We start from the raw sequence: 24,040 nt of genomic DNA on the forward strand, positions 1-24,040 counted from the left end.
AAAGTTGACTATCACTGGGATTAAATAAACATGAGTAAAATTGTGATCTAAATAAAAGAGTGTAAAGTTGTAATTTTAAAAGCATAAATAAGATATGGCAGAAACAAAAACATATAAAGAGCTTAGCACGATGACTACATAGAGTAAATGATTAAAAAGTTAGCTATTATTATTATAAATATTTTTCTAGCTTCATAGTATTTACATTCAGTAGAAGTGAATAGGTTTAAATGAAAGAATAAAATGCATACCAGAGTTCACCATTCTCCATTCACTACAATAAACACAGTACACTCACAGCACAATAATGAAAATACTAGTCATCTGATTTGAAATGTTAATGATTTCCCTGGCATTGATGCAAATAATTTTAAAAGGGAATGTGACAATGATTCTTTACAGGCTCTCAGATTTCCATTTAAAAAGGAAATAACATTTGACCATTACCACTATGAACTGGTACTTCGCCTTGAATTGACAAAGAGAATTCTATTTTTTCTAATGACTGTGTTCAGTTAAAAGGCAATTATGAAGGCAGTTTATTTAAAAAAAAAAAACAAACAAACCCAAACCCACACACCTTTTGTTGCTCACGAGGTCTTATCCCATAGAACATCTCAAATCAGCCTTCTCCTATTTATTCCACCAGTGCAGCTTCTATAAAAGGCAAACGTGTACCTAACTGTTCATTGTCAGCCAGGCAATTAATGCTTATCGAACATCCACCGGGTGTGAGGCTCTATAACAGACTGTCTATAAGATGTCAGTTTGACTGCTTAATTTGGCTTTGCTGAATGTCAAGGCCATCATTAATGGTGCTATTTTTTTCTGGCTAAATTTAAAAGCTCTTTCATGAGGCTTCTTGGTAGATATTAACTAAATGACTAATCATCAGATACAAGTTGCCGAATGCCAACATCTATTCAGACAACAGTTGATTATGGCTTAGGTGAGCAATTGAGCACATTTTCAATTGTGGGTGATTTTTGTCAATTTCTACAGCTCCTTAGAACTCTGCAGGCTTTTTTTTTTAAAGTCACCATTGCCTTAAGAAAAGTCTATTGTTGCATGTTAGGTCCCTCTTCTAAACCAGATTATGGTATTTTCAGAGTTACAAGTGGAGGGGACGAAATCAACCACAACCACGTTATGTCCGCAACTAATTAGCCAAAGACTCTGGAACTTGTGAATAGCATGATGTCCAGTTTTCCCTAGCTCCTAATTCCCTAATGGCTTTAGGTGATTGGTCCATGTAAGACCAGGCCAGCTGGATCCCAGAGAAGAGCAAAATGTCTGCTGAGTCACAAGTCTTTGGACTCAGCACTTAAATCTCCTTTCCAACAGTACATAACCACTAAGAATCTAAGAAGTTCTATGTTGGGGAGTTGGTACAGTCATCGCTCTCCTGTTTTTTAACTTTACTTCAGCCTCAGCAATACCAAATTCTCATGTGTGGGACGAAAACAGAGTTAGTGACCCAGTGTCTCTGAGCCATCCTTTTGCTCCCTACCCCCACACCATCTATTATACGGAGAGATCTGTATGGATAAAGACAAAAATATTTTGTTTTAATGAAAATCACTTTTACTTGTGAAAGTTGAAAGAGGTGTCACTGACAGTTTTGTATTTACAACTATATCTATGGGCTCAGACATCTCTGTCACTGCTGAATATATATAATCCAAAATCCCAGAGGGGAATGAGCTTTTGCTGACTGGGCCAATAACTCCAAAAGCTTAAAGAAAACTAAATGGTGGCTTATTGTCTTTACTATTTTTTAGTTATATAAGTAATACATGAACGTCTTTTTTAAAAATTAGGTTATTGTCAAAAAAATTAAAGTCTTACTTTCTGAGAAAGTAAGATTTGAGCAAAGATCTGAAGAGGGCAAGGGAGTAAGTCAGGGAGCTATCAGGGAGATGGGAAATGCAGTTAGAGAAAACATCTGTGCAAAGGCCCTGAGGTGACAGCCAGCAAGCATGTCTGAGAAACAAGCAACGAAGTCAGTGTGATTGGAGTGGACGGAGGGAGGGCCTGATGAGGCAGGATCACGTAGACTAAGACACTGGCTTTTTACTCTGAGTGAAAGTAGAATTCATCAGAAGGTGCCAAGCAAGAGTGACATAATCTGAGTTTTGCTTTCAATAAGATCGCCGGAGCTGCAGTATTGAAATAGATTCCAAGGGATTGAGGATTGATGTAGGAAGATAAAGTAGGAAGGAAGATACTGCAAAACTCCAGGCAAAAGATGACAGTGGCTTGCACCAGGGAGGCAGTAGTAGAAGTGGTTGGAGTGTGAATATATTTCAAAAGTAGAGCTATGGGACTTGCTAGCAGTTTTCATATCAAGAATTACTTAGCAGTTTGGGGCCCTCAGTAATTATAGAGCTGCTGTTAACTGAAATGGAGGACATCATGCAACGAGAAGGTTTCTATGGGGAAATTGAAGTTCGAACTGCACACATTGGAATTATGATGGCTCTTAAACATCCAAGTAGAGATGACGAGCAGGCCTTTGGATATATGAGTTATAGATTATGGGGGAGGGTCCTGTCAGAAGAATAAATTTAGGAGTTATCATCTGTGATGATTAATTTTATTTGTCACGAGGTACTCAGATATCCAGTCAAACATTATTCTGTGTGTATCTGTGAAGGTGTCTCTGCATGAGATTAACATTTGAATCAACAGACTGAAAAAGGAGACTGACCTCCCTAATGTGAGTGGGCCTCATACAATCAGTTGAAGGTCTAAATAGAACAAAAGGCTCAATTAAAGACAGTCTCTGCCTGAGTATGTTCAAACTGGGACACTGGCTTTTTCTTGCCTTTGAACACAAAGGAAAACATTGGCTATTCCTGAGTCTTGAGCCTTTGGTTTTCAGACTTAAACTACACCGCTGGCTCTCCTGAGTCTCTAGCTTCTAAACTGTGTAGAACTTGGGACTTGTTAGCCTCCATAATTGCATGAGTCATTTCCTTATAATAAATTTCTTTAATAAAATCCTATTGGCTCTGTTTCTATGGAGAACTCTAACACATCATTTTATATAATGTGTGTGTGTGTGTGTGTGTGTGTGTGTGTGTGTGTGTGTGTGTGTGTGTAAAGTCATTAGACAGTATGATAGGATAATGAAAGCTGGTGTAGACAGTGAAATGCAAGGACTAGGTCCAGGCTACTTATATTTCCAAAAGATGAGGAGATGAAGCAAAATCAGCAATGATTATTGAGAAGTAGCAGCCAGCGAGTGAGAAGAAAACCTGGGAAACCAAATGCCAAGTGAAGAAAGTATTTCAAGGAACAGGAAGTATCAATATGCTGATGAGTGGAAAAAAGAGAACTGAGAACTGGAAATTATTTGGTTTGGCTATATTTTATTTACAATTTTTGTACCTATGCTCTTAAGTGAGATATGGTCTTCATTTCTTTTGCTGCCTTTGTGTTTCAATAATAGAATTATGCTAGCCTTATAAAATGAGGTGTGTGGCTTTCCATTTTCTTCTAGACTTTAGAACAGGTTTATATAATATGGGAAACAGCTAAGTAAAGAGTTGGTAGTACTAGCAAATAAAAAATGTGGGCCTATTGCTTTTATGAAGAGATATATGGCTACTTTGACTATTCTTTAACCCAGTTTCTTGTATTTTTCTCTTTTCTTTGCTCCAATTTTGATCATTTATATTTTCCTAGAAATTCACTCACAAAGTTTCATAGTTTATTTGTATTAAGTTTATATGGTATCTCTGATAATCATTTCTCCTTTCTTCATCTTTAAATGTCACCTTTTTCATTTTTATAGCCCTCAAATTATCATTTTTATGTATCGATTGCTTCTCCCACTTTTTTACAATTCTCGAATACATTTGGCCAAAGTTTGTCTAAATAATTCATATTTTAAAAGATAGCTTTAAATATTTGACATTAAAAAAATTATTTTTGCTACTTTATAAAGACATGCTTTTATCTTTCTTTTTTCTCAGATATTTTATTATGGTTTATTATATAATTCCAACTTTTAGAGTTGAAAGCATAGGTCATTATTCTGAGTCTCTTCTCTTTTGAAATAAATGTACCAAGGCTTGGCGAGGACACTGTGATGCACCTCTTTCATGAAGAATTTTTTGTGGTCCCAGCTGCTGGGAGAACTGTGGGAAGACAGGCTTCACTAGCCAGCCTCTTCAGGGATTGCCTCAGCTACTAAGAGTGCTTTGTCCAAGGTCATGCCCCTTCCCTGGGTGCCCACACCCAATGACCAACTGGTACAAGAATATAATGTCCCGGCCACCTTGGCAGAACACTGAAGTGCATTTTAGCTTCAGAGTACCTCATGGAATCAGCTGAGACTGTTGTCAGGCTTGCATCGAAGACCAGCTTCTCTTAAATTCTGCTTTCTTCACCTCCCTCCATGCTTTTGATTCCAAGGGCTCTTCACACTAAAGTCTGTCTCAAGAGTCTTTGTCTCAGGGAACCCAGGCTATAATTGTCTTTCTTCAAATCCATCTTAAGAACAATGCTTTAGTATCGTTTTAAATATTGTGAAATTCTGACATTGATTTTCTCTTTAACTCATGAATTATTAAGAGTGCTTTTTAAAATTTTTTAAGTGTATGGGAGATAAGATTAACTTTGTTATCGATTTTTGGTTCTAATGAGTTCCTTATGGTGTACTTACTATGTGGTCAGAATGACCTGCTTAACTATAGTGAATTGAGAATGTGTGCTATCCAGATCCTCTACATTATTATTTTTTTAATCTATAGGATCTGCCAGTTTCAGAAAAAAGAGTATTAAAAATCTCCCACTATGACTGAAAATTTGTAAATTTCTCCCTATGATCCTATTGTTTTCCTAAAATATTCTGAAGCTTTTTAAAATGGATATAGGTTCATAACTATTACCTTCTTGACAGATTACTACAGAACGTCACTTCTGTCCCTTCTAATTCTGTTCATTCTGAATTCTAGTTTGTGACATATTAATATCATTACACATTCTTTGTTAGTATCTAACTAATATATTATCTGTGGTATGTTTCTTATAAATAAAATATACTTAGATTTATATTTTTAATCAATCTGAATTCAATGGATGACTTTGAACATTTCAGATATATTGTGCCTTTCAATGGATGACTTTGAACATTTCAGATATATTGTAATTACCAAAATATTTGGTCTAATTTCTGCCATCTTATAGTGTTATTTTTCATGTGTTTTTTTTTTTCCTTTTTTCCCTTGGTCATATATATCAATGAAAAATTATAATGATTAATTATACTGATTATATCAATAACCATTTTCCACACTCACAGTTTCATCCAGTGTTGAGTCTGTTGATGATTCTGCATTAATTAAAGTAATGTGACATTATAATCTCAGGTAGTTTTATAATAGATAAAACGAAATTTTCACCTTTTCACTCACTCATAACGCAGCTCACTGTGCATTCCTAATTGGCCACCATCCACATGGTCATTTAGGGCCCAGGCTCCTTTCACCCTGGAGTTCTGCTCTTCTCTCAACCCATAGGTAAGCAGACCAGCTACTCTCCCAATGATAGGTCATTTCCTCTGCTGGCCTAAACCTTGGATGAGAACGCTGGAAATTCAGAAACATCCAGTTGGAATTAGCTTTGCCACCTGTCTCTGAGTTCAAGTAAAATCTTTTAGAGACAACCAGCTTGCCTCTGCTTGTTAATCCCCTAAGTGCCAAACATACTGCATGGCATAATCTATCAGGACACACTCAGGATTCTCTTCTTTTGATCTGTAAAATGAAATGTTAATTTGCTCCCCCAATTCTAGTCATGTCCACTTTAAGAACTAGATGCCGTTCCCACCTTTACTCTGATACTGAGCCATTCAGCACAGCAGGAGGCAGGTGAGCACAGGGTTGAGAACTTAGACTTTGGAGTTTAATAAATAATGGTTCCTTATTCCTTATATGACATAGTCCAGGTTACTTTACCTCCCTAAGCCTCAGTTTTCATGAGCACAAAACGAAGGCACCTGCAAGAGAACTGCTGCATGGATTTAATGACAAGTATATAATCATTCTCCACCCACTTCTCTGTTGTTTTATCTTCTAAAACACAGGACTTATAATTTTACTTACTTTTTGACCATTACATCTTCAGTCTTCCAAGTTGACTTTGCTATGTTTGCATTGCCCTTTAATTTTCATTTGAAATCCTTCTTGATAGACTGCTTACAACAATATACAATTTCACTATAAAGAAAGCCAAATCCTATTTATTTAGAACCCCAAAACTAGAAAGCCTGTTTACTCCTTTTTTCCATAGCAACATAAATGAAAACTGAAATATATATTGGACATCCTAAGGAAGGGAAAACATAAAATGATTTCTAAATCTCAAAAAAGACTATATTTCATCGGAATGGTATTAGCATTATATATGATGAATCATATATCTACATTTAACCTCATCAAACTTCGTGCTTTATTATGTTAGTTTTACTCTTATTGTATTATATGTGCACAATAATCTAAACACAATGATCTAAAAAGGATACATTTTTCTTAACTAAAATTTTAACTATTGTCCAGTCACCATGAAGAGTAATATTTAACTATATTAAAAGTATGAAGATGAAAAAATGAATCTAAGTATTTTTATGAGAATTAGGTATGAAGACTGTTTCTTATACATTAAGATAGTTGAAAGAATAAAGGTAAAAAGACATTTTTCCTACTCAAAAGTAATATCCAAAAGCCCATATTATTAAAATTATTTTAATATTTGAGGTTTTGACTGAGAAAAATAAAAATATGTTCCATTTGTCCACTTTATAAATTATCAACATGTACTTCAAAATCTAATCAATATAAAGCCAAAGTATATGTTTATTGTTTAGAGAGAGACTTTTAAGAGGAAGATCAGTTAAAAAAGATAAAAGAAAAATGAAAAAAGAAGGAATGGTACAGAATAAATAGACAAATACATAAAAAAATCCAGAAATAGCCAGATAGCAAATCAGGAAAAAAAAACCATGCAGAAATTCGAAGAGAGTACAATGAGAGATGCACTCAGCACCTACAGTTATCCAAGCAGAGAAAAATGAGTAAATTCATATAAAAACATCTCTACCTCGGGCTCTTTTAGAATGTGCTTCCATGGCTCTGCTGCAACTATAAGCAAAATGGCATGTTGCTTCTTGAACATGAACACTGGCAAATTCATATCTTGACTCAATAACTATTAGTTGAGTGCCTACTATATGCAATGCTCTGTTCGAAGTGCTGCAGATTTCATAGTGAATAAGAGACAAAAATCTCTGCCCTGATGATGCTTACATGTAGAAGTGAGTTAGTCATCTACAGAATGGAGGTTTCTTTCCTCTGGAGTTGAATAACTTTTCAACTTAATTGTCATGGTCAATCATTTCCTTTAGCTTTGGTTTTGGTTTCTGGGAATGTTAAAAAAGCTTCAACCCAAATTCATTTCTCACTACAATCTTTATTAGTACACAAAAAAGCTAGAACGTTCAATATTACAATCTGTGCTATTGTAGTCCAATCCAAATTTTTGATTGTACAAACATCGTTTATACATTTGGAGCAGTAGCCCTAATATTTATATATTTATAAATTGTATACACATATTATATACCAATCTTTTATGTATATCATAAAGAAACCCCAAAGCAGAAATAAAATTGACAGAAAAATTTAGAGATAGTAAATTTTCTCCCACATCCCCAGGGCTCATCTGTACACTCAAGGGTACACAGACACCCATGTGAGAGACCACTGCACTTACATTAATTTTTCACATTTTTAAACTTTATGTCAACAAATTTATAAAATAACTCTTTATCCATTTTGACAAAAACTGTCTGTGACAAAAGGAGAAATAATCTAATTCGATAAGTCACAGCAAGTTGCAAAATTGGCTTAATTCCCACAGTTTTCTGTTTCCTTCCTTTGTCTCAGTTGATGATAAACATTTCAGTTCCAGTAATACTGAAAAATTAATATACATTCTGATTGAAGGTAGTTGTGGAACTTATATAAAAAAATTGAATAACTTCTTAATAAACACTTACACTGTTTACTAAATGTTACTTTATCCTTCCACAGAACCAAAAGGCCTTACTGGATCTTCCCCTGTTAGATCTGACGTGTGCGTGTATGAGTGCACATGCGTGTGTGTCAGGAAACTTCTTATTCATAACGAAAATACTAACCAGCATTGCTGTAGATATTTTTATTCTTTTATAATCACTGCCATTTATATTCTGTTAGTATATTTTTTAAATGAGATAACAGAGCAGGTACTATATTATACCCATTTTGTAAACAAAGAAATTAAGGCATGAAAACTGAAGTAATTTTACTAAGATAACGTGGCAAGTTAACAATAGAGAATAGATTCAGCAAACCCCAAAAAGATCACCTAACACTAGTTCAGTGTGTTTTCTTGATAGTAAACTGCTGCAATACACTATTAAAATAGGTATCTTTTACTATAAAACATAACTTCACGGTTCTTTTTCTCATAAAGTACCAGGAAGGTTATTCCCCACAAGAAAATGTTAAGTTTACTTTAAGAGCACTTACTATATTTCATTTTAAAGGATATGGAGATAAGCATCCTTTTCCCACAAAATTACACTGGGATTTCCACTGTTTTAAGTTACAAAACTCACTGGCCATGTCCCATTTGAAGGCACAGTGATCTCTTGTAATTTACAAGGCAAAGCTGACACATTAAAAAGGGACTCCTTTTGAATTATGGTGCTGAGGAAGCAACAGGGGAAAATAATAATAACCATAACAATAATTGTTTTCTATACCAATATGTCAAATCTACCTGATTCTTCTGATATTTTGCTTTGAGATAAAGGAACCCGATTATTTCTTGTATGATGGTCCCTAAAGATTGTTTAATTGCCTCTCACATCTGAGACCTACAATCCGGTTTCATTTACCAACATGCCAACATGATCAAGTGGCGCCTATGAAGTCAGGGCTACAGAAATGACAGTAACCAAAACCACAACTGAAAATTCACACACACATACATACACACACACACACACAAATCCTGAGAAAGTTCACTTCACCTTGCTATCATTAAGGTGCTTATATTAGTTTCCTATTATTGCGTGATAAATTACCACAAACTTAGTGGCCTACATCAACACACATCTATTATCTTACAGTTTTGGAGGTCAGAAGTTTGAAAAGGGTTTCACTGGGCTAACACCAAGATGTCAGCAGGGCTGTGGTCCTTCTGAAGGCTCTGGGAAGAATCTGTTTCTTTGTCTTTTCCAGTATCTAGAGGCTGCAGCATCTCTGGGCTCATGGCCCATTCCTTCAAAGCTAGCAATCACATCACTCCAATCTCTGCTTCCATTGTCACATCTTCTCTGACTTCTCACTCCCTCTTCCATCTTTTAGGGATCCTTGTGATTACATTGGGCCCAGCTGTATAATCTAGGATAATCTCTCACCCCCAGGTCCTTAACTTCATCATACCTGCAGAGCCCCTTTGTCATGTAAGGGAACATTCACAGGCTCCAGGGATTAGGATGTAGACATCTTCAGGGCCATTATTCTGCCTACCACAATGCTCATAGCTAACGGCAACCTTAAATAGAAAGTTCTCTGAGGTCCACACAACTTAGTTTTATGGAAAATTTAGAGGGATTGAAGGCACGTGGACTCAGGCTGGAGTTTGGACTCTGGTGTCAGCAGTTGTGTGATCTTAAATTATTCCATGTTGAGTAAGCTCAATTTCCTCAAACGTAAAGTTGTAACAGCTACATCTAAAAGTTACTGGAATATTAAATGAAGATAAGAAATGTGAATACACAGAGTATTGAGGCTAATAAACAAATATAGAAAATGTTCAATGAATGGCAATTTATCTCACCTTTCATGTTCATACTGTGCAGCTTGAATAACAATCATCATTTCCTTAGTAAGGGATCTATTCATTTTATGGTCAGTCCTTGTACTATTAATATTCTTTTCCACTAAGAAGTTTCAAATAATTTATTTTAAAATTTATATAACTAGAGGATTAGTCTGCAATGATCCTGATGCTTAATTTTAATTCAAGATGAAAGACTACTCTGAAATATATATATATTTTTATACTTAAGTGGGTTGAGGTTTTAGAAGAATTTATAGTTTTTAAAGTTTATGGCAAAGGAAGTCAACATTTTTATAATTAAGAGTTTTCTTTGCCCTTTTAAAGTGACTTTTAAAAAATTCATTATGTAAAAAGGCACAGATTTTTTTTATTATAGCCTTGAGATTTGTTCCCACCACACATATATTTTGTGATTATTAATTGTCATCACCAATGGACTAGTGGTTACCAGAGAAGAAGGGGGAAAAATGTATGAAGAAAGAAGGAAGAAAGAAAGAAAGAAAGAAAGAGAGAGAGAGAGAGAGGAAAGAAGGAAGGAAGGAAGGAAGAAAAAAATGAATGAATAAATAAAGAGAAAGAACAAATTTGTTAATAGATAAAAATAAAATAATAATTGTCATCACTATTAGCTTCTCTCATTCCAACTATTAAGACATAGTTCATTTTTTCTCCTAGGTTATTTACACAAAGCTTCTTGAAACTGTCTTTTGCCTACAATATGAAGGTATGGTTCACATTATTTTCAGCAACCAACTTTTGCAGTTTTCAAAGAAGACTACGTCTACCTTTCTACAAAACAAAAATTGTATTGTAAGTCCTCAAATATTGACCTAATTGAATTTAATATGAACTTGGCTAGACAAGAGATGAACACCTAGCAATGAAATCATGGCATACATGATAAACACAGTGTCCAAATGCATCCCTCCTTCCACCCCCGCCCCCTGATACAACAACGCTCCACTGGGAATTTCTTGGTTACTGGCTAGAAATAGAATCCTGTTATAAGCAGACTTAGAATATATCAGGTATAAGAGTAAAGGTCCAGAAAATACCTCCACACATTCATAAATATTTGTGTTGCCTTGTTGGAAAATCTCCAGTGAAGAATAGGAACCCTGCCATTCAAAACTTCTAACTTGTTATCTAAAAGGCTTAGTGAAACTAATGTCTGTTTTGCTGCTTAGAAGAAAAAGAAAGAAAAAAGCCTCATAAGCACTATAGAAATGTATCTTTCATTCTTCTAAATTACTTCTATCAAATCTAAAAATAATTGCTATTTCCTTCCCTAAGTGGCAACGTTTGAGGTCACTTGGATCTTTTTTTCAACATTAGAAGCAAAATATAATGCACAGCAGGACATTAACAGAAATTTTTTGTTTAGGAAAAGACTTTTGCAGTTCTTTCTTCAATCATGCACACCAAAATTGAGGAAAGATGAGGGATAAATTCTTCTATATCGAAGATAACAGGATGATATATCATCAGAAATAATTTAGGGGAAGGAAGCACTGTATAGAATATTTTTAAAATATTTGTGATGATTTGAATAATGTTCATACATTTCAAAAAATATTTGCTCTACCAATATTTGCTCAGGGCTGAGTATTTGGTGAGGATGGGAAGGATGAGGGAAGAACAGACATATGTATGTACAAGACCTGACTCTTCTAACACCATTCAGCCCTGTCCACCAGCCCTCCCAGAACCTACCACCACTGCTTCTGCAATCACTGCCCTTACCTCTCTACCTGTTCTGCTGCTGATATCATTGCTTCCATTATCTTTCATTTACTGATGATCTTCAATGCGCTAGGAGCACGACATAGGGTGTCCTATAAATATTTTCCCCTACGCTCAATTTCTTTTTTTTTTTTTAAACCAGTGCCCAATCCTTTTCTTTCCCAAAAGTCTAGGGGAAAAAGTCAGTAGCTTGTTTAGGCCATCTCAATTTGTTTATTTTGTCTTCCTCTGTACGAAGTTGAAAAGAAGTTCTCACTTCTATGAGCTGGAGACACAGCAGCCTCAGTGGGAGGCCCCCTGACTGACTACATTCTTCAGTCCCCATAGCTGGTATCAAAACTCATGAAAGAATGCAAATTACCTCAAAACTCTAATCTCTGTATACATTCTTAAGACACTAAGACCAAGGTCCAGAAGTCCCTTATGCACTTTTAAAACCACTCTTAAATATGAAATCATATGATGGTATGATGCTTTGGATAGGTGTGAGCATGAAATATAGGCAGCCTTCCTTTCTACTGTCCATCAAGATCTCATTCTACTTCCATCAAATAGGGATTTAAGTGGAAAACAAAATCAGTTCAAAACAATAAGGTAGCATATACAACAAGACACACACACATTCTCCTTTCATAAAGTATAAAGCAAAAGAATAACTCCCTCACATTCTTTTAAATTCCATAAACAACTTTCTAAACATTTAAAATTACTTTTACAATAATGCTGGATTGTAAATTAAGGTGGAAGCAATAACATGGCCAGTTAACTTTAAAGAAGTAACAGTAAAGAGAATTTTGAGTGCCTGGAGAGCCTGGATCATGTTCAAAGATTAAAGATTTAGGTCTCAAAAGTACAGCCTTGGTAAAAATCATTTCAAAATAAAAGAACCGATAAAATCCAAAATACAGACTAAATTGGCAAAAATTATCTTTGCTGAGTAGTTTTAAAATAATGTTGCTTTCTAACAAAATTTTGGTTTAAAAACCAACATTCTACTTTCCTCTGCTTGGAAAATAAAAACCATTCTCAATACTAGTAAACCATCAATTTAGTATCCAGAACCTTAGTTTGCACATTTATTGTCTTATCTTATTATTTTATTTTATTATCTTATTTAATTTCCATATCAACCCCATGAAGTGACAATTAACCTACTTTTATAATTGGAGAAAATAAAACTTAGGGATACTAAGTCACTTGACAAGGACATACGCAGCCAGACAATATTTAAACAAAGCTGTTAAGAAACAGATTGGTCTCAGTCTAAAACTGTATTGCCTCTATAATTAATTCTCTTATAAAAATGTGGATGCTTTATTAGAGTACAAAATACATTCTCTTTCTTGCTCTTAAGCCATTTAATTTATTTTTTAAATTAAGTTCTTTATGTGAAACTTTTAAAAGTGAAATTATTATAGGCAACTGAGGATACTACAGAAGCATGTCAAGAAATCAAGTACACACCAGCCTTAAGGGGTTCAGGCAGTTCCTTTAGCCCCTTTAGCTTTCAGGGGAAATGACAAGACACATCTCTTGTCTGCCAATGGCATGAAGGGGGCAGGGACCCAGGTGCCATGGTGAAAAACAACATGATAAAACATGGGTTTCCGAATTCCCAGTCTTGGCTGTGCACTGCTGCTCCACAACTTGTTAACCACAGCACTTCAGGACACTTGGCTAACCTCTTTCAGTGTAAGTTTCTTACATGTAAGTGGGAATAACTATTACATCTGTTTGGTCTAAGAATCAAATGAGACCAAATAAATAACTCACTGGCATAATGGTTGCCACAAAACAGAATGAACTGTCCTGATTTCTGCCTGCCCTCCACCTCCAGGGCTACTGTAATGCTTCCCCAGTGTGGAAAGCCACCCTGGAAATTATATTGTGTAGGTAAGGTCCTCCTCTTCCAAGAAGCCTCCCAGATAACTCCAGGCCAATGTTTTCTCCATCCTTCAAAACTGCTTATTTATTCACTAATTCATTTAGTAAAAACATTAATTATGGTAATTATACTCAAGGCACTAGGCTAGATCCTATGAGACTGAAAAAAAATCCAATTTCTTCCCCCAGGTAGCCTACACCAAAATATTTAGAGCTATGCAAATCAGTTACTATCATGAGCCTGGTATTTTAACCAGGAATAAAAACATCTACCTAAAGGGTGGATACTGGTTTTTTTGGTAGATATTATTATTACTATATATACGAGTATCAAATAATCAAATTGTATACCTTAAACTTCCACAATGTTATATGACAATTATATCTCAATAAAGCTAGTTAAAAAATAAAAATAAAAATGGAATGGTGTCTGTATCTACATAAGTATCATCTCTTAGACTTGGGCTTCCTTTCCTATACTCTCCTGAAACCAAATTGTTAAAAAACAGTGAACTTTTTTGCATCTTCCTTAATCTTCTACAGAATATGTCTATCTCTTGAAACCCTTTTCTTTTCTGGCTTTAATTAGAATGAACATGCTGGTTACCTTTATATATATTTGATGCTTCCTTTTTTGTCCCTTCAGCCAGCTTCTCATTCTTTTTCTGTTACCTGAGTGGAGGCATCCTTTAAGTTCTAACCACAGACATTTTTTGTTGTTGTTTTTCCTTCCCGACATGTAATCTCATATATTTCAGAGGTCTCAACCTTCACCTCTTGTGCAAAAGCTGCAGTGGGGATATTTCTTGTACGCTTTGCAACATTCAGCACAAACTTTTTTGCATATACTGAATGTTCAGTAAATGTCGACAGAATTAAAAAGTCGTGAACCATGTGTACCATTTGGCATTACTATCAGCCATGAAGTTAATCTGTTCTTACCACATTAAGAATAAAAAAGCGCCTTGATTTGTGAAGTAGCAATAGCTACTGTATTAAAAATATCAAATAAAATTAAATATTAAAACTAAATAAATTCTAAGAAAATTAAAATGGATATGTTTAAAAATATTTAAAATAAAAAATATTAGAGGTAAATTATTTTATAGCTGCATAGAGTAAAATAAATTTATCATTAGAAAAAGAATATAGCACGGATAAAATGGTCCTAATATTAGATTTTTAACTTTTGCTATTGTCACAAATTCTGTTTCAAAACTTAATCAAATACAGTGAAAATAGATAACTACAACCTGCAAACAAATTATTTCCGTGATGATTTTGCTATCAAAACTCAAACAAAAAAAGGAAACACACATTTCAAAAACATCATACATTTGAATCACTTTCCCATATTCTTCTTAATCTGCCCTTTAGTCTTCTTAAACTTTCTTAGCACCCGCACCCCAGGGTCTTCAAAGCCAAAAAAATCTTTCATTAGCCATACTCTTTATTCCTAACAGACATCTCTCTACTGTTTAATTATTTCTATGAACAGATTTTATAAAATTGAATGTTAAAACAAATATTCATTTGATGGAAAATAATGATCAGTTTGCCATATAATGCATAACTCAAATGAACTATAAGAATGATACTCTGAGGCCTCTATGACTGACAATATGAAACACAAATGCTGGGGAAAGGAAAGAACATAGCAGTGTGCAATGATCTTGATTTGTGAAGTAGCAATAGCTTGTAGCTATTCTTGCATATTTATGCAAGAATTAGCAATGCTGCTATTTCAGCATAAACAGCCAATAGCCACAGAACTCAGCAGTGCTTGTTTGGCCTCAAGCAAAGTAATTAATCACAGGACAGGACAGTGTAAGATCAACTATGGAAAATATTGAACATCATGGGATTTAATTTTAGTGATATTCATGCACCAATAACTGCACAGTAATGTTTTGCCATGTAGGACAGTAGTATATATTTATGTGCTAACACTAACATTAAAAAGATACACTAAAAATAATTACCATATGTATTGAGGATTCGGGAGCTATTTTGCCATTATTTTTATTCCTTTTTTTTCTGAAAAGGAGATTGGTTGGAAGTTACCACCAACTAAAATTCAATTTGGGGAGACCGTACTAATCAGAGTGTGACAACATTCCTGAAGAACAAGTGAGTGAATCCTAATTACAGCCCTGAGCCCAGTGACTGCTCGGAACACACCCTGTGGCAGATGTGACTAAATGGCAGGCAAAAACTATTAAAAGTCCTTTAATATTCATATAGCATTTGATGGTTTACAAAGTACATTCATTTCTATTCTTAATTTTATTTTTAAAGCTTTACTGGAAGCATATTGGGGGCTCGCAGAATTGATGGAGGCGGAGGAGCAGGCTAGGAATAAAGGCAGGAGGCTGCAGGCTTGGCGGCTGGAAGCAAAATAACTGTCAATGTTATGATGTTTATCTTTAATGTGATAAACACAATATGTCTTATACATACATGATTTCTGAGAATCAGAAATGTTAATGAAGAGTCTGTGAATGAAGAGTCCACCAAATAGTAGATAGCAGAAAATCAATAATGATCTCATTTATGTTTCAATTGTCAGCAGTGCTATTACTTTCAAGTCTTCACGGGAAACTTTCTCATTTCCTGAGACAAACTAATGTATTAAACAGACAGTACATATAATAGGTATTCCTAGGGAGAGATTCTGAGGAGGGGATTGGTGAGGCCCCAAACACATGGCACTGCAAGAAACTGTTCCAATCAGACTGCAACAGAGGAGAATGAATATTGAAGGTTTGTGGGGTGCCAGGAACTGTAGTTTGCATTGGGGATGCAGTCATCAGAAAAGAAAAAAAGGCCTTGGCTCCACCCCTCCAGAGAACTTAAAGCCCTTACATTAAGTCTTCCTCGCTTGCTCCCTCAATGGCACAGCTTCCTTCAAAATGACTCGTAGCTGCTTTTTCCCCAACACTCTCCATACCGCAAAAGAATGGTGCATGTGAGCATCCCTCTGCTCCCACTATCACTGACCCTCAAGCCAGGAGCCTCTCTCATTCTTAAGTCTTTCTTCTCCCTCTCCATCCATGGCAACATCATCTGGATTCTACCTACTATGTCCCACCCATTCTATCATCTCCAAACCATGCCTCACACACATCGTCGTCAATCCAGCCATCTGCTCCTAACTTAGGTCAGTGAAGCAAGGCCTTCATTGGCTCTTACTGAACAAGTCTTCATGCCCCTGGTATGAATTATTTAAATTTGGACCTCCTTTTATTTTTAAAATGTAGATGATGATAATAATAATAATAATACCTAATTTACAGGTTTATTTAGAGGACAAATGAGTTGATACACATAAAGCACTTAGAATCTAAGTGCCCACGGCACAGTACATACTCAGTTAATAGTAGTTATGTTTATTATTATTATTGATTGAGAATACCAAGGAAAGGAAGAAGATAAAAACAAGGTTTAAGCCCCAAAACACTGCCCCAAACTCCTAATACCAATTACACTATAGTGCAATTATTTGTTCACTCAATCTATCTCCTACCAGACTATGAATTCACTCTGTGTCTAGAAAATAGAAGGTATGTAACAAATGCTTGTTGAATTTAAAAAATATTACTTCTACTTATATACTCATTTAATAGCCTTTTATGGAATTTTAATCAAATAATAACTGGAGAGATGATTATAAAAATATATGAAACATATTTTTTTATCATGGGCATTAACGTCTAAAAACTAGAGCACATTCAAAAGCAGAGCACATGAAAGCTCTAATGGAAAATGGTGCTCAAATATTTAACTTTCCAAAATGTTATATTTGAATCACTTTACCATCACATATGCAAAGCTATGTTAAGCAGTGAAGACATCTGCTTCCTTGGCCAGAAGTGTAGGCGTTCGTGGAGATTTAGGATAGAAATAGCAAATGTTAAACAACAGCCTCCAGAGCTACAGAGTGGCCCACAGCCCAGGGCTGCCCACGCTAGGGCCTGGCAACTTTGGTGTCCCCACAGTCAGAGGGGCTACCATATGGCAGAGGGTATGAGGCAGACTCATGCCCCCCTCTCACATACACACTCTAGATATGAGGCCCCTAACTTCTCCTGCTACCTCTGGTTCAACACTTCCTCCTTCAATTTTATTCAACAGTAGTTTGATAAACTTCACTAGTCCTCAGCTAGTCAGAGTCCCTCTCAGAGAAGCTACTGGTGAAAGGGGTTATAACACATGATACATAATATTTCCTTAAAATTTTTTTTCTAGTCTACAGCCATGCTACCCTGAACAAGCCCGATCCCATCTGATCTCGGAAGCTAAGCAGGGTCAGGCCTGGTCAGTACTTAGATGGGAGACCACCTAGGAAGACCAGGTGTTGTAGGCGTAAAAAAATTAAAAAAATAAGAGATTGTAAGCTGACAAGGTCCTTGCAATCGGTGAAGCCAACCAAGGGTTGCCTCACCTAAAAAAAAGGTTTTTTTTCTGATTTTATTAAGATATAATTGACATGTAACGTGTAACTTTAAGGTACACAATGTGATGATCTGATACATGTATATATTGCAAAATGACTGCCACAATAAGGTTACTTAACACATCCATCACCTCATTTTTCTTGTGTTTGGGGTTAAGAATTTTAAGATATACTCTTTTAGCAACTTTCAAGCCTACAATATAGTACTGTTAACTATAGTCACCATGCTGTACATTAGATCCTCAGAACTTAATCATTTAAAAACTGGAAGTCTGTACCCTTTGCCAACATCCATTACCCACTCCCCAGTCTCTGGCAATTACCATTCTATTCTCTTCTTCTGTGAGAACATACAATATTTGTCCTTCTCTCTGACTTATTTCACTTTTGTATAGTGCTCTCATAACTCATCCATATTGTTGCAAATGTCAGTATTTCCTTCTTTCTCATGGGTAAATAATATTCCATTATATATAAATAAACACACATACACACACATCACATCTTCTTTGTTCACTCATCCATCCACAGACAGCTGGGTTGTTTCCATGTCCTGGCTGTCATGAATAATGCTGCAGTGAACACAGGGGTGTAGATATCTCCTAGAGATCCTAATTTAATTTCTTTTGGATGTATACCCAGAAGTGGAAATGCTGGATCACATGGCAGTTATATTTTTAATTTTCTGAGGAACCGCCACACTATTTCACCTCCATAGTGGCTGTACCAAGCTACATTCCCACCAAGAGCATCCTATTCAGCACTTGTTATCTTCCTGTCTTTTTGATAATAGTTATTCTAACAAGTGTGAGGTACTATCTGAGTGTGGTTTTGATTTGTATTTCCCTGATAATTAGCAATGTTGAGGACCTTTTTATATATCTGTTGGCCATCTGTATGTCTTCTTTGGGAAAATGTGCATTCAGTTTTACGCATTTTTTTAAATTGGATTACTTAGGTTTTCTTTTTTCCCCCCTTTTTTTCTTCTTTTTCTTTTTTGCTATTGAGCTGTGCATATTTTGGACATGAACTCTTAACCAGATTTGCAAATATCTCCTCCCTTTCCATAGGCTGCATTTTTATTTTGTTGATTTTCACCTTCTTGAGGGAAACAAGTTATAGTTTTAAGATTTCAGAAAAAGGGAGCCTTGCACATATTTTAGGGAGATGATAGAGGGTGAAGCCTTTGTGAAGGACTTCACACCTGTTGTTGGTTGTGATACATCTTGGAGATGAACTGGGTAGATTAAGAAAAAAAATGAGAAGTTATAGGTGGAAGAAACAGCCCCTAGCAAGGCTGAGAAGTAGAAAGGCCCTCAGATGCAATAGAATGTGTTTGGAGAACAGTGATGGAAGAACAAAGATGAGGATGAAGGTACATTACAGGAGTCTGGCAGACAAGCAGTGAGGAGCTCTGAGGATCAGAGGAGGGGAGTGAAAGTAATTATGCAGTCATCTGCACAATAATTTGCAAAGGGACAACTCAAGGAGGAGAAAAGTTAGATGGCTACTAGAATGTTCCAAGCAAGAAGGAAGGACATATCAGATTCAGAAAATGAAAAGATGAGAAAGGATAGAACCAAAAAGTTATTTTGACCCATCAAAAGGTGAGTGAGTTTGTAGCTAGGTGAGTCTAAAGACAAACTCTCCTTTCTTCCCACAAACAGTCAGGCAGAGCATTACTGAAGGTCTCTTGCGGGTCAGACACAACGCTTAGTGCATTATATACCTTATCTCATTTAAATCTCTATATCAAGCCATTCTGAGCAGTGTGCTTTACGATTACCGATTTACAAATGAAAAAAACACAGGTTCACATAAGTAAGATGACTTGTCTATGCTCAAAGAATAGTGAAGAGGATAAATAACCCAACAAATATTGATTAGAATAGCACCTACTATTTGTCAGAGACCGTGGGAAACAAAGACAAACAGATACAGTTTCTGCAGCTGTATTCAAACTCAGATTTGACTAAGCTCCTTCCCTTTCTTTCTTCCGACACTGCTTCACACTCTCAGAAAAGAAGCCCCTGGTCTGACTTAGTTACAGCCTTTGACTAATGCCATGTTGTGCCCACACCACTGATACCAAATCTAATTTTAATTCTTTTAAAAATCATTATTACTTGGCTGAAGAATGTGTTTTCATCCTTTCTTTTAAAATGTTGATGATCACAAGAAGTCACAGTGCTTTGAGCTCAACTGCTCATTATTCATATTTTAATCAAGAAAAGCTAATACCAACTCTCAGATCAATGTAAAAGAACAGTTGACATAAAAACTCGGGCTTTCTCCTCACTCTTGCAGTCCCACCTTCCCTGAATCAAAACAACTACGTTAGATTCAAAATAATCTGCTAGATAGCATAACACAGAGTACAAAAATCCATCAAAGTACTTAATTCATTTGAACAGATCACACCAGAAAAAATATCCATGAATAATTTGCATATTTTTAAATGTAGGATATTAAGAATGAAAATATACATGAATTCTATGACAATTAGATAACATTTCTTCATTCACTTAATATTTATGGAACATTTTACTAAGCCTAAGGCAACATTATAAGGCTTGTGAGAAAAATACAAATTACTAAAACAGGATACTGTTCCCAGCTGTTTCAGTGTGGGAGAGCATAAGACACAAGGAAGACAAACATAGTTCTAGTTAGAACATGTGGTTGTTAGGAGACAATTCTCTATAGGTCTCTTGCATCTCTGCCTGTATTGTGAATGAGGCACTGACTGTACTTTGCTTTGAACTCTCTTTTCAAGGATATTTCTATAGCCTTGAAGCAAAGAGCAGTTAATCATGGAAGATAATGTCTGTTTGTAGAGCTAAGGGTAGGCATGCTTGCTGTCCAGTATCACATCTCTCTCCAGAGCAAAGGACAGACATGTTTTCTACCCATTTTAAAAGATTCAGGATCTCTAAGGTCAAAGATCCTCTCCTCTAATGCAATCCACTCTCTGTGCAGTAATGAGACCTGGTCCTCTTCATGTCACCCTGTGGGAATTAAGGCTTGGGGAAGACGTACAAATAAGCTGAGACTCAGATACTGCTGTTGCTGTGAGTAACAAACTGTCCCTTCTGTCTGACTTAGGAGTCTCATGTCTTCTACTGGTATCTGTAAAACTGGTAGACTAACTTTCTGGCTTGCAGGTAGGATAAGTTACAGATGGAGGGACAATCAGATATCCAGCCAAAGGAGGATCCCAACAGGGCCCCAACCTCATCCTGCCCAGGAAAGAACCCCAACATTCACAGCTCTACAGACTATCATCTAATTGGCTGATTGTTGTGTGACATTTCAGGAAACTTTACTTCTGTTTATTGATATCTCAAGAGAAACAAACAAACAACTTTGACTTACCCGAAAATAGTCACTGCAAGCTGCTAGGACTGCCTTGTGAGCATGGAATTTCTGTTCCTCAGCAATCAAGGTGACATCGCAGAGGATGCCGTCGCTTCTCTGTTGATTCAGCGCTGCTAGGACACTATCATTGTGAGATTCCGAATGGCAGAGCCTCTGGCCTGTCAGCATTTCTTGAATACTATGAATGAGAGCAATCGAGTCAGTGTTCTTCCTCTCACCCGCACTGGCTGCCCCTACGCCACCTCACTCCTGCAACACCCTCTAGTGAATACGGATTCCAACACACTGTAGGAGTGGGACTTTTGCAGTTCCCCGTTTTCTTTCTCTCCACCATGTTCTTGCTCTGCTTTTTTCTCTCTCTCTTTTCCTAACCCCTTCAGGGTTCTTTTTATTTCCTACTAGTGCTTCTCCTTCTGAATTTGTGTTTCCATCTGTGTCTCTTTAGGCCTCTATTGTCCCCTCAGTATGCGCACATCTCGAGTGAATGCATATCTGGATGTGTGTACATCTGTGTGTGACTCTCTCCATTCTGTGACCCCAACCCTAACTCTCCGTTTCCTTCTCTAGCTTTGTTACACCTGTGTGGGGTTAGCACAGACTCAGAACATAATCGCTGCCGTACACTGATCCAGCACAGAACCCACAGGACCTGCGTGACTCACCAGAGATCCCGGAAGTTACCAAGTCTCCCCACAGGACACAATCCTCCATTAATAAATAAAACAAAACTGAGAAAGTGTTGGTTAGAGGTAAAAACAGCTGCCGGTGACCATTCCACGTAGAAAGTAATTAGTTAAATCCTAGTGGCTTATTATTAAACTTGGGGACAAGTTTACACCACAAGGAGAATATCAAAAGAAATGCCATTTTAAGAGAAAAAATTTAAGGCTGCAAGTAAAATATATCGATATTTTATCTTTCAATGTCTTTATGTGGTCATTGTACTATGTTTATGAATGACTATACAATTTTTTGTTTTGTTTTTTGAAATTGCTAAATTTACCCATTGTGAAACTTGCCCCCTCATCCCCTACCCCATTCTAAAATGCTCTTCCCATGTCCTTTCAAAATTCCTAGATAAAACTCCAGATTTTCTTAAAATAATGTTAAAGTAATGTCATAAACACAAGCTGCAAACTGAATTTGTAGACAACTATGAACAATTCCAACTTAGATCTGTGAAATCTCCACAGTGTTCTAAAATCTCAGAACTGTCACTGGACTAAGACAAATGAGTTGCAACAGTTGTAAATTATGCCCAGAACAAGAACAAAAGCCATCAACCTCCATTTCCGGCCTGCGGACTCTTCTCCAAGCTGAGTGAAGATATCATGTGGATGTCTGAACATCGTCTCTCCAATCCTGACAACTTCTGCATCCAATCTCTCCCTCTGAGTGTGAAAGAACTACTCAGGGGGGCCAAGGATTTGCCCCGGCCTAGACTGCTGAGTTAATTTATTTGACGGGGCTCTGCCCAGTCTATGGTGCCAGCTGACTGGTAAATTACAATTCAGCACAAATTGCACCACCTTAAAGCGAACCAAATGCTTCCTGTGAAATGCTAGTGTGCATCCAGCAAGTTTTATTGGACATTTTTGACTGGGAACCCTCAGAAATGTCAGAACTATTGAAAGAAAAACGAAAAAACTTGACAGGAGGTGATGATACAGGAAGTTCTCGTGGGAAGGTGGGAGGATTATTTTCAGTTGAAATGCAGCAGTGAGTTTTGAAATGGTTACTGTCATCGACTATTCATGTAGTGGCTCTAGCTATTAGCAGACTTCATCAGCAATTGAAAACCACATTCAGAAGCATAAATAACTTTTTAATACAAATTTCTATGCAAAGCCTAAAATGGAGATTAATTAGCATGGCACAATTAAAGAAATGGGAGGACAGAATAGAAATATTCTATCAGCTAAGTAATGTTTTGAAATACTTTTTAAAAAATCTTTCCTTAAAAAAGGATATTTTTATATATTTTACAAACACAAAACTCTTACTATGTTCCATGAATTATTCTTAGTGATTTATAATGATTAATTCATTTAACATTTATAACAAATCCTACAAGTCAGGTACTATTATTATCTCTATTTTATATATAAGAAAACCAAAGGTCCAAGATCAGTTGCTTTGAGAACCTACCACCAAGAACACAATAATATAATTCACCCTCCTGCTTAAACAAACAAACAAAAAATGACAAAACAAAAAATTGATAATCTATAAAGAAGATCTCAAAAATCTGTGATTGCAATGAGAAAAATCACAAGGTCCATGTTAATTGTATATTTATATTATGCACAGTTAATTTCAAAATCAAGGTTGCCTTTTAAAAATAATGTACATGAACATAATAACATGAGACAATGATAAGAAATCATGTTTCAAAACATTTATCTTGCACTGTAACTAAGATAACTTTTGAAATAGAAAATAGATTTTATTATAACCTCAGAAAATTATTCGAAACTCTCATAACTTTTCTTCCTTTTAATATCACTTTAAATGTTTGATGTATTTTGAAATTTTTTGTGTAATGGAACAGAATACTCTATTAAAATAATCGCCTTAAAATGTTTCCTTACTCATTTCCCAAATATACTGCCACAATTCATGTCCTTTTATTAGGACTGAATCAGTATTTGCATTTCAGATATCTATTGACAGAGAATA

At 35.9% G+C, this 24,040-nt stretch overlaps 1 protein-coding gene and 1 non-coding gene across 2 annotated transcripts in view; one reads left to right on the forward strand and one right to left on the reverse strand.

The window, feature by feature from the left end:
• The window catches only part of KLHL32 (kelch like family member 32), a 176,857-nt gene that overhangs the window by 115,273 nt on the left and 37,544 nt on the right, over nucleotides 1–24,040 (reverse strand). Inside the window, exon 4 of the mRNA XM_015600301.2 lies at nucleotides 21,359–21,539. Within this exon, the coding sequence (XP_015455787.1) occupies nucleotides 21,359–21,539 (181 nt within the window). The remainder of the gene's footprint in view (nucleotides 1–21,358; nucleotides 21,540–24,040) is intronic.
• On the forward strand, nucleotides 17,775–17,893 carry LOC112474762. The gene has a single exon (XR_003044536.1). It is a non-coding gene; the product is annotated as a 5S ribosomal RNA (ribosomal RNA).

The sequence above is a fragment of the Pteropus alecto genome, unplaced genomic scaffold, assembly GCF_000325575.1.
Source record: "Pteropus alecto unplaced genomic scaffold, ASM32557v1 scaffold7, whole genome shotgun sequence".
Classification (NCBI taxonomy): Eukaryota; Metazoa; Chordata; class Mammalia; order Chiroptera; family Pteropodidae; genus Pteropus; species Pteropus alecto.